General features: G+C 39.3%; 2 protein-coding genes and 1 long non-coding RNA gene across 3 annotated transcripts; all 3 read right to left on the reverse strand.

The window, feature by feature from the left end:
* Window positions 1-5441: 5441 nt before the first annotated feature.
* On the reverse strand, window positions 5442-7602 carry LOC148736651 (uncharacterized). The gene is made up of 3 exons (XR_015996380.1): window positions 7450-7602; window positions 6369-7066; window positions 5442-5759 (listed from the first exon to the last, which is right to left on the reverse strand). It is a non-coding gene; the product is annotated as an uncharacterized LOC148736651 (long non-coding RNA).
* Window positions 7603-7985: 383 nt separating this feature from the next.
* Window positions 7986-9033, reverse strand: LOC148736652 (uncharacterized). Its single transcript, XM_088749159.1, has 2 exons — window positions 8804-9033; window positions 7986-8745 (listed from the first exon to the last, which is right to left on the reverse strand). The coding sequence occupies exons 1-2, from the start codon at window positions 9031-9033 to the stop codon at window positions 7986-7988; spliced, it is 990 nt and encodes a 329-aa protein (XP_088605285.1).
* A 1601-nt stretch (window positions 9034-10634) lies between these two features.
* Window positions 10635-11195, reverse strand: LOC111326566 (uncharacterized). The gene has a single exon (XM_022930575.2). It carries the CDS (start codon window positions 11193-11195, stop codon window positions 10635-10637), a length of 561 nt encoding a protein of 186 aa, XP_022786310.2.

Consider the following 11195-nt stretch of genomic DNA (forward strand, 5'->3'; position numbering starts at 1 on the left):
TTTTTAAGAATGATGGATCTAACCGAGTGCTGATGACGTTGAAACACGGTGAGTGAGTTTGGGTGATTGTTTTAAGTTTATAAAAAACTTGTGCTATCTTAATTGAAACTCAATCTAAAAAAATCATTTATAAAATACTTATACCTTATTGTAACAATATTTATTTTTTTCTGTATCAAACAGAGAACGCCAAGACAGTGCTGTTGACCAGCGACAAGTGAATTCAGGTGAGCCGCATTCATTTCATTGCGAATCTTGTTTTTCGATTGTTTGATTCCGATAGTTTTATTGAACCATTGTTTGATGAAAAACAGAAGACTTTCGATAAACTAGACTAGTACATGTGAACATAATTTTAATGAGATTGTTCTATGTAATATCCCCTCATTTTGTTAACTTTGACAGGTCATTGCTTGTGCGACCTTCCTTCTGATATATTGAAGCATATTTTTCAATTCTTCAAAGTGCAAGATTGCCTGAACATTGTAGCACGTGTTTGTAGACGTTTTTATAAAATAGTGAATGATTCTGGGTCATCATGGCGATCGCTGAAAACAAATGCCGAATTTGACGTTGATGGTTTTGAGTTAGTCATTGTGAATTACGCCAAACACTTTCGTGATCTCGCATTGCAGCTCTCTCAAAAACGTGTCCGTTACAATAGTCCTGCTATGCACACTGAAAATGCTCTTGCGTTATGTGAAAATCTAAGGCATCTGGATTTATCATACAATACCTCAATCACCACTATAGAGTTCATTGGCGAGATAAATTTGTTTAACGAGTTTGATTTTGACTGGCTGCACAAGTATCGAGCCGAACAACACACTGATATGTCTAAAATACAATGGTAGTTTCCTTAAAGTGTTAAATATTTCTCATTGTCAGTTTGGTGACGAGCATATAGCTTCCTTGATAGATGTTGTTGTAAAAAATCTCACGTCCCTAGAAATATTTCATGCAGAAAGCACCGCCCTGTTTTCAATAGACAATGTACGAGAAATATTGGAAACAAGGGATCTCAAAGAATGAGCTCTATCCCCAAATTGGGGTCCTCCACCTATTTGGGCTGATTTCTTGGAAGAAATGAACACGTTAACTTTGGAGAACATTTTAAAGCTCATCTGGAAAGGATCAGAATATAAACAATTTGTTTATATTCTGACAAGGAAGAAGATTTGTAATACTGATGGGTAAATCATTTGAGTCTAGATTGTATACGAATTTGTACAGTGTATTACTTTTGATATCATTGTAAAGGCACCATCCAGTTTTATTTAGAAAAAAAATTTTTAAGTCAGGAAACTAAAGAGCACATGCACATTGAGTATTTCTACATTTTGATTGCTTGATTTTATAGGTAAGCTTCGTTTATCATCTTACTTCTATATGAACTGCTTGTAAAGCTATAACTAATAGAGTTCAAATTCAAGCGGAAAATACATTACTTCTTTGTATCCATTATTTCTAGTCGCAGTTAATGGCGATTGAGAACATTTGTTCGGCCGTGTCGTCGGGAAGCTTAAACAGACGAACCTCGCGGACGGAACGGCAAACGGTAAACGGCTAGCCGACGTTCAGCGTTCGCCGTTTTCGCGGTGCTTAATCTGACTATTTAGCACCGCGTTTACGTGAAACGTAAACGGCAAGAGAGACCACGTGACCTTGGTTTTCCCGCCATTTTTTCACGTTTGCCGGTTGTGCTATGATGTTTCTACGTGAAAGTGACCTGCTTCGCATTTAATTTGGATATATCAACAAATTTGAAATCATTATGGTAAAGTGGCCACAGTAATGATTACAAAAGCTGACGTTTCGAGCGTTAGCCCTTCGTCGGAGCGAAGCGTTAGCCCTTCGTCGGTTACTCCCACCGACGCAGCCCTAAACAGTTTCTTTCGAAACTATCAGCCTTTATTCATTTGTTTCGCATTTCCCGTGTGCGTAAGATTTTCTTCACTTTTTCTCTCACACAGTAAAAATTAACTGCCGCAAAAAGGGCACCAAAACTATTTCTTGTTAGTTATACAGGGGCGCCTTCAAATCCACCATAACGTGAGCTCACGCGAGGCGAAAGCAGGAGGGTTCACGCTGTTTTACGGGAAACGTGAAAGGGCGAGCTGACGTTTGCCGCTTCACATAAACGTGGTGCTAAATCTCTCTAATCTCCTGGTGTGGTGCTAGTTGTTTACAAATCTGTAGGAGCTAAAATCTCGCATTTGATTTTGAGAGGAATACATCCACTGTGAGCAAATTTATAGGGTATGTAGATTTGACCGATTTTCGTCAAATTTCGCCAACACATTCCTGAGATGATCACGAACAAAAGCGTGTCAGGAAATTTTGATATTTGAAATTTGATGTCCATTTACGAAACACACTACGCATATTTTTCGCTAATCGAACTTTAGATGCGAATATCCAGACAAGCAATCAGAATATCGGAAAAGCCTGACACACTTTTGTTGATTGATGCCTTCTGAATGAGACTGTGCAGCCATTTTTCTCGTGCCGCAGGTCCGACACCCGATTAATTCAAGAGAAGGACCCTCGGTCGTTTCCCGCCTTACCGGCTCCTGACACATCCTAAATGAAAAAAAACTGCCTAAATTATATTTTTATCGTAAACTGCATTTATTAAGCTTTGTTTTGATGTGTAGTTTGCTAGAGTTTTCTTCAAACTAGCGCGCGTACGAATTTTTCTCCCGAAGGACATCCGCGAAGGTAGGAAGCAACCTTAAACTTCTGCTTCAGTCGTAACATCGGAGAGCGTTACCAATTGTTTTCCCGAATTGCCAGCTTCCTTAAGCTAAAAGCGAAGACTAATCAGTTAACCAGGCACGTTCAACAATATTTGTCACTGTTCAAAGCCACTTCAGTTATCATGATTAGCAACAATAACCAAACAATTCTGTAACTGTACCTATAGACCACTTTCATAAATGGCTGCCGTATAGATATTCTTTTGTTTAAATTTAAATTAGCCCTACTGGCCTCGCTTGAGATAACTTTTGAATTTTGTACTGGAGAACGAGGCCAGTAGGGCTAATTTATATTTAAACAAAAGAATATTAATCCGGCAGCCATTTATGAAAGTGGTCTATAGTACTGATTATCAGTTTTCGTGTCGGCGCAGGTGAAAAACTCAGTATATAATCGGCTCTGGCCTCCATCTTGCTGAGTTCGGACGAATTTTCGCCTGTTCACCTAAAGAAGTTCAAAACAACACAGTATATCTGCTGAGAAAATTGCTTTTATTCCATCTCACTTTGTGAAATCCCATGTTCACGATGTGTCATTGAATTTGAATATAATTATGTATTATGTAAGTCACCTACGTGTACTGCGGTTTCAGGAATTGTATGAAAGCAATTCTCACAGTAATGAATCCTATTTATGCAGACACGGTGGAAATAAGGCCTAAAAAGAAAATTTATTTTCACTACTATATAAGTGGGGTTCATTACTGCATGGATTGCTTTCATACATTTCTTAAAACTGCAGTACATGCACATATATGATTTTCAAATATTCAAATTAATTGATTCATCACTTCGACAGGTTTAATACGAACTAACATACTGACCAGCTTCCAGTTGGCTTAGTAGCTCAGTTGGTAGAGCACTGCACCGGTATCGCAGGCCTTATTTCCGTTACTACATAGTTAGGGTTTATTATTACTAGGACTGCTTTCATCCGTATCATAAGGCTGTTTATCAACACAATCAGTTAGGCTTATTTCTCTGTTTGAAATACAACAAGTAGCTTCATCATGCTACAAGTACCTCATTTTTGCAAACTTGAAGCTAATCCTGAAGTTATTTGGAATATTCTACAGGGAAACTTACTTATTAGCGCCTTTCTTTTCGTAACCTAGCTATACGGTTAAGTCTGTCTTTCAGTTGGTTTTTTTGGTCAGCCTTCTTTTGATCACCTTGAATGGAGTTCAAGTTTACTGCATGGTGAGTTTTAGTTGTTTGCTTTTTGTATTTCACTATTTTCTTGACCAACTTGATATGTCTGAGCTATTTGAACCGATCATGCACACGCCGGGTCAGCTGTCGGCAATTTTTGGTCACGCAATGTCGCCAAAGATGGCGATATGGCCGTTGTCATAACTTATAGCCCTGGAAACTAGTTTGGAAAGGTATACATAATGCCCGCGTTGCTGTTTAGGAAAGCGCGGGATGAGTTGAAAGCATTATCCTGCGAAAATACGAAGAGCAAGCTTTAGTTTGATACCAAATTAAACGGAAAAAGTTAATTATGTGAATTTTCCTTCGTCTTCGCTTTTTGCCTTATCATGGAGCCGTGAGGAACTGCTCTAAAAATGGCTAACTTCAGCTTCAAAAGGCTTTTTCGTTCTTCTGAACATAACATCAAGTGTTATGTTCAAAAGTGTTGCAAAAATGGAAACTACAAACCTTCGGTGAGAAACGTATGTTTTTCGTTTTGGGGATTTCGTTTTACTTTTTCAGAAATATTGCTTTTTTATGAGTGGTTTGTGTCAGACTTGAGCACGAACAGACCGGTACTGAAATGATCAAGACTTACTTTTCGAACCTTCAACACGAGTGATGTGCCTCTCAAGCGAAAGCAATATAACCGCTTTGCTGTTGGGCAATACAACAAGGCAAGGAAAAGCTTGCAGGAGGAGTTCGCCAGAGAGAAAGCCAGCCTTTCTCAGCTTTCCAAAGAGGTGAAAACACTTCAGCGAAAAGCTCAGAGACTGGATGATAAGGTAAACACAGGGCCGAAATTAAGAATGACTGCCTTCTGTTGAAATGAAATTAATACCACTCGAATCCGTTCTCGCTACTGTATCATTTCCCTAACTTATTAAAAAGGTAGTCTTTGAAATCCATCGTTAAATATTTAGTCTATATGTTTCACTGTTTAGTCCCTTATCAGTTCTTTCTTAAAACACATTGGCCTCACTTTGTAACACAAACCAATGACAAATTCTTCTAAGACAATCATAGTACAAATAGTCGTGCAGGTGTGGAGAAATCAGGTTTTGATCTGGAAAACACTGTTTTGTTCATATTTTTGTTGTTGAAGCCCAAGCAAACCAAAATTACCAAATTTAAAAGGAAAATGCACAGTACTGCATGAAATTTAAGATTTGTAATATAATAAGCGTATATCTACATACATAAACACAGAATCTTTTAGCTCTGCAAGTTTTGACAGTAATGTTTTGAGACATTTTATTAACAGATTAAAGTTGTAAAATGTGGAGACTTTTAAGCTTATGGAATATTTTCAGAAAAAAGGACTGACTGAGAGTCAACAAAAAGAAGTTCACACCCCAGAAGGTGAAATAAAGATATGTTGTTATGTCATGTTTGTTTGAAAATAATAATTACAGGCAGGAACAAGAGAAGTCAGGGTATTCTTTATGATACTGGTTAATTCTCTTATTTTCATGCTGAGATGATAACTGAAGCATAATATGCAATCTTTAATATGTATATTGCAAGGATACTTTCTGGATTACAGTATTAGATGTGGCTATTGTCTCAAGTGTACAACACCATTCTATCTGAGAATTCAGAATTAGAAGCTATGAAAAAATAACAAGGCATATTCAGTAGTCTCTTTTTTGTAAACGGTGACTCGTGTGTGTCCACCAACTGACACCGTCTCACCTAAGACACTACAGCGTAGATGTAACGAAACATTTGAAGCTGCCATGAAGATTCATGGAGGAACAATTTCCAATAAAAGACCGGCACTTCATGGTCTCTTCCACACCATATCTAAAAAGTGCAAAACCAGTGTTCTAGGTGATTATATATTATCTAACAGTAAGGTTACAAATTATATCATCAAGCAATGTAAAAAAGAACGGTTGGCAGAATTTGAATGTTAAAAAGATAATGTATTACGTAGCATAGCTACTTACTATACATCTGGGGTAATGGGGAAAAGGAAATACCAAGCTGTGAGGCTAGCATCATCAATGAAGTCTAGTGATGCTAAGAGGGGGGGGGGGGGGTAAGACAGCTATCAAGTTTAAGTCAAACTGCCCTACCAAAGCTTCTTACTTATAATCCTCTTGTAAATGAAATTAAGAAGATTGATGTGGGAAAGGTCTATTCCATTAAAGAAGAATTCTCTACAGACATTGATGATGAGAATATTAAACTCCCAAGATCTGATTATTAATTCTCCCCTCTAGCTGCTACACATTTCCTTGAAAACTGGTTATAAGAATTTAGTGTTCAGTCAAGGTAGCAACTTCTACCTGATAAGTTTGAGTATTCTCATTACCTGTTTGCTGGATAATGTATGGAAATCAGAGGGAGAAGTTACATGTTAATCACTACTGGGAATTAAAGGTTAAGAACTCGTTGATCAGTTATTACCTGCAACTGTAGCCTTGTAGGCCAATCCTACCCCACAGATTCCGTTATCAGCTGTTCCAGCTATGATACCAGCACATCTATTACCATGACTGAGAGAGAATCACAATTGAGAATAAGATATTTGCAGATGTGCATGGTAATACTTTGGTCAAGTTTTTCCCCCATAATAGTAAGGTGGTGGTTCACTATGATTTAGTGGCAAGATGATACATCACATGTAGTTTTGACACCAACAAAATGAATTTTTTTGAAGAATATGGAATGAACCACCCAACAGCCTCACTCCCAATTTGAGGATATAAGTTTGGAAACAGGGGTGACTTAAAATAGGCATAACCTTTGTGCATGGGTTCATCTAGGAATTTTGATAGATGAGTTCAAACTAAAAGACACAATGCTTTTACACTACATGTATAGTCTAGTAAACAAGTTAAAAATTATTAAAAGACAAGTAAACAAAAAATTTTTATATTGACTAATGACATGTGATCCTGCTGTTGCAAGAATTTTGGCACCAGACATTTATTGAAAGCCCAGGCCTGGTGGGAGGCAATGCAGGGGTATTTTTGAAATTTAACGTACACTTTTTTCCACAATACCATCACAACAAAGTCATTTACGTACACTTACCCTACCCCTTTTTTTTCTTAAGGATTTACATCATTACCATCCACATAATCATAACTTAATGTTAAGTTCTTCAATGAAACAAAACAAAGTCAAGGAATGATAAAAAAGTTACACAAGAATAGGTTAGAATAATTATTATAGCACTAAAGCTAGAGTCAGATGACTAGCTGTCAATCCTCTCCTTCCTAATCATCATACCATTACTTCCTACAAAATTCTCACCAACTGCCATTTACTAAAGTGTCACATGATAGTTCTGAGAATGCAGAAACACCATAACTGACTACAAGTTTTGATGATGCAATTTGGGAGTTCCGATTGACTAAAAAGCCACCTGGATAAGTCACTCCATCATGGCTGCATGTATGTATTTCATCAAATAAAGAGTTTGTCACTCCTACTAGGCCATCAATAATTAACAACCAATAATTTTGTGAAATAATGTATTTACATAGTTGGGTGATAGTTCAGGAAGACTGCCATCAACTCCATCGTCAACCACTGCCACCCAAATTCCTTCCCCTGTGTAGTCTGCTTTCCAAGCGGACAAAATATAGTATGTTGGCTCAGTAGATCCAGCAGGCCTCTTCCAATAAAGAAATAAAAGCTCCTTTGAAAAATATTGTTCATATTTGAGACACTTTATCCTAGACACTAAAGGGATGTAAACTTGTTAAATTGATGACCCTAAACTCAGGTTTGAAAGAGAGCAAAAAAGCTCTAGGAAGGAACTTACAATGTACCACTGCTCATCAAACCTTGGATCACTAAAACTTTTGGAAAAAAGTCCATACTTTTTCTCTTTCTGGTGCATAAACCATTCTACCAGCAAATTATACAGAAATTAGGTATTAACATAAAAACTTATTTTTAAGGCTTAAAGTGCCTATAACCTCAAAAAAAGTTTTTGACCATATTAAATCTCTCTATTGCACTGAGGAAAAGGCCACAAAAATTTTTGTGTTTACTAGTTAAAACCCTGATTTTTTATGAATTTCCAAAGTTGTGGAAAACCGCATTTTTTAAAACAGTGGTGTAGACTCGGCTTTCCTTTCTTACTTCGGGATCGCTATCTTTCAAGGGGGGCACTTCAATCATTGCTGGCCAACAGGATTTTTCTTCCCAAAGGAACGCTGGACCATTTAACCACCGCTTATTCTTGATCACCTCGTCAAGCCTCAAGCCTTTGGATGCATCGTCTGCTGGATTCTCATCTCGGTTGACGTATCTCCAATCTGAGGTGGATGATATGCTACGGATCGTGGTAAGGCGATTCAACTCAAAGGTGTGAAACCGCTTGGTGTCAATTTTAAGGCATTTCAATACGGTAGTAGAGTCCGTCCAGTACTTCACTCGATCTATCTTGATTTCCACTTCTTCACTTATGATCTGGTACTGCCTAACTGAGATAACTGCTGCTGATAATTCTAACCTTGGAATCGTGATTTCATGAATGGGGGCCAGCCGTGCCTTTCCCATGACAAAGCAATGGATGTTGTCGAAAATGTCAACAAGGCGTAGATTGGCTACTACTACATAGCCTACACGAGATCCATCTGAGAAAATGTGCAGCTGAACATTCTTTGTCTCGCCAAAGTCCTTCGGCTTAAAACATCGTTCGATTTGGAATGCTTGTAATTTTGGAAGGTCTTCTAGCCAGCGTAGCCACTGAACCCTTGCTTGTTCACCAATGCACACCGTCCCATCCCACCTTCTTCGGACAAAGTTCTTGCAGTAATAGCTTGGCCTTCATTATGAAGGAGGAGATAAAACCAAGTGGATCAAATAATGAACTAACAACTGACAACACTGCACGTCTATTCAATGGTTTCTCTTCCAGTAATCGCTGAATTTTGGCTGACACCTCCCAGATAAATTTGTCAGTCTCTACGTTCCATTTCAAACCAAGCGCACACGCTGTGGGCAAATCTTCTATGTTCAAGTTGACCACTGAACTTGCTCTTTCAGATTGTGGTATTTCAGCCAACACCTTCCGGTCATTGCTAAGCCATTTTGTTAACCTTTGTTCCGCCATTGGTTTATCATTGGGGAGGTAAAGCAATTCTTCCTGCCATGGCAGAGCAACTTGAAAGTGGTCACCCACTCTTTGTAGGGATTGTTCCTCTTGTCTAAGGCTTTGTTGTCTTCATTGGATGGTAAGGTATCTATTCCAACGGAAGAGTCACCAAATCCGTTTTCCAAGGTCGCTCAAGTTGGCGATGTAAGAATTCATCATCAGTATGGTGTTTAACATTTTCGTTTGGCTGAAGGACATTCACATGAATTTAAAGCTCTTCTTCGTTGTTTTCTGGGCCTTTCACGCTACTAACAGCTTGCTCCTGCTCTTTAATGACACCTGCATTTCTTTCCACTAAACCAGTTTCACTATCAAGGCGACTTCCATTACACAAATGTTCAAACGGCTCAGTGTTGGCGTGGACTCCCCCTTGCCTCCACTGACTTTCCTTCGTGCGGACAAAATTCACTGAGCAACCGTGATCCCCTTTCTGACCCTCCATTGGACTTATCACTGTCCATCCCAAGCTGTATCGGATAGCTATCGGCTCATCGTGGCCACCAGATTTACATTCAAGTGGAAGGAACAGGGCAGGATTCTCTTTGATCCCAATCAACAGCAAGACTTCTCCATATTCTAGCACTGGAATATCAATGTCTTGAAGATGAGGCCACCAAGTAAGATCTTCTGTCTTCGCTATACAACTTGTAGAAATTGGCATATCATTGACTGTTTTCACATTCAACAATTCGACAGTAACTGATTCATCCAAGGACTTCACCACCAAATCCACAAGGCAACCTTCCACCTGGGCTGAACCCGTCATTCCAGTCAATGTGAAACTGTCTATTTCCATTAAGCTTAAGTTCTTTTGCCAGCCTTTCATGGCACAGTGTCACCTCCGAACCATTGTCAAGCAGAGCATACGTTTCAAACATCCTGTCGCTACCCTTTCCTTGAACTTTGACAGGCAGGATCCCAAGACAAACTCGGTTTTCTCCGGCCCCAGTGGCCGCTACAGTTACTTCTCTATCATTCTCGGCCCCAGTCACATTAGGGAGCAAAGCATTTCCTTGTCTTGCTCGCGATTGTTGTTCGGCATCAGCATTAGCTTCTCCTCCGGTTCCTATAGTGTGACGATGGATTAGGGTGTGGTGGTTAACTCCACAACTAGACTTTTGGCACTTGAAACTCACTTTGGGGTACTCCTTAGCTATGTGTCCCTTTACAAGAAATTTGTTGCAAAGTCCACCCTGTTGCACAACTTTCCTTTTCTCTCCATATGTGAAACCTTTGAACCTTTCGCACTTCCAAATTTCATGTCGCTCGGAACAAACCAGACAAGGAGCTTGATTCTTTATGAAATCTGGCCCTCTCTTGTTTTCATTCTGACGACCACCGGTTGATCCAGTTCCAGTCAAGAACGTTGATGAGCGGAGGGGAAGTTTGCTCTGATTCCCCTGGCTCCTTCCGAGAACTGTTTCTTTAGAGGGTTCAGAGTTCATGTCGTGTCCAAATTCATTGTCCACCAACTTGGCTCGTTCTTTGATAAATTTTACAAAATCTTCGAACTTAGGTCTACGATCTGATACTATAATTTTCCCAGCGCACTCGGTTCATTATGCTCGGAGGAACATTGGCAACTTTTTGGTTAGCTCTCTCAAAGTGTTCATGTGATAAAGGTCAGCTACATATTCAGTTCCCATTCCAGTCAAGGTTCGATCAGCAGTGTCTAAGTGTCTACTAAATTCTAATAAGGAAGATCCATCCACATTCTTCAGCCTAGGTAAACGTAGCAGTTTCTTAATTTGCGCATCTGCAATTACATGCGGTTTCCCGAAGTTCTCGCGTAATGTTTCTTTCGCCACTCGATAACCATCAGAAACTGATAAATTCTCACAGTTCTCGACCGCTTCTCTTGCCTTTCCAGTGCAGTGCTGGATCAGTAGTTGGAGACGCCTAGAGTCGTCAAGGTTGTCCTGTTCCAAATAAGTTTCGAAGTTGTGAATAAATGACACATATCTGAGTGGGTTTCCATCAAACTTGGGGTATTCGACTTTTGGCGAGGTAACCACTTGCCTCATTGCCTTCACCATTTCTCTTCCACTGTCAAAGTGCTGTACCTGCTGTGCTGGTGTTGTGTTACACGTCACATTTTGTGATGTCTGGGCTCGCGGCAT

Source organism: Stylophora pistillata, chromosome 2, assembly GCF_964205215.1.
Source record: "Stylophora pistillata chromosome 2, jaStyPist1.2, whole genome shotgun sequence".
NCBI classification, from domain to species: domain Eukaryota; kingdom Metazoa; phylum Cnidaria; class Anthozoa; order Scleractinia; family Pocilloporidae; genus Stylophora; species Stylophora pistillata.

What these genes read in the sequence shown, in the direction of transcription:
- LOC111326566 (XM_022930575.2), bottom strand. Translation starts at nt 11,195, where the DNA reads ATGCCGCGAGCCCAGACATCACAAAATGTGACGTGTAACACAACACCA.
- LOC148736652 (XM_088749159.1), bottom strand. Translation starts at nt 9,033, where the DNA reads ATGGCGGAACAAAGGTTAACAAAATGGCTTAGCAATGACCGGAAGGTG. An exon ending in TTGAATAGACGTGCAGTGTT is followed by an intron (nt 8,746 to 8,803) that starts GTCAGTTGTTAG and finishes TTCATAATGAAG; the next exon opens with GCCAAGCTATTACTGCAAGA.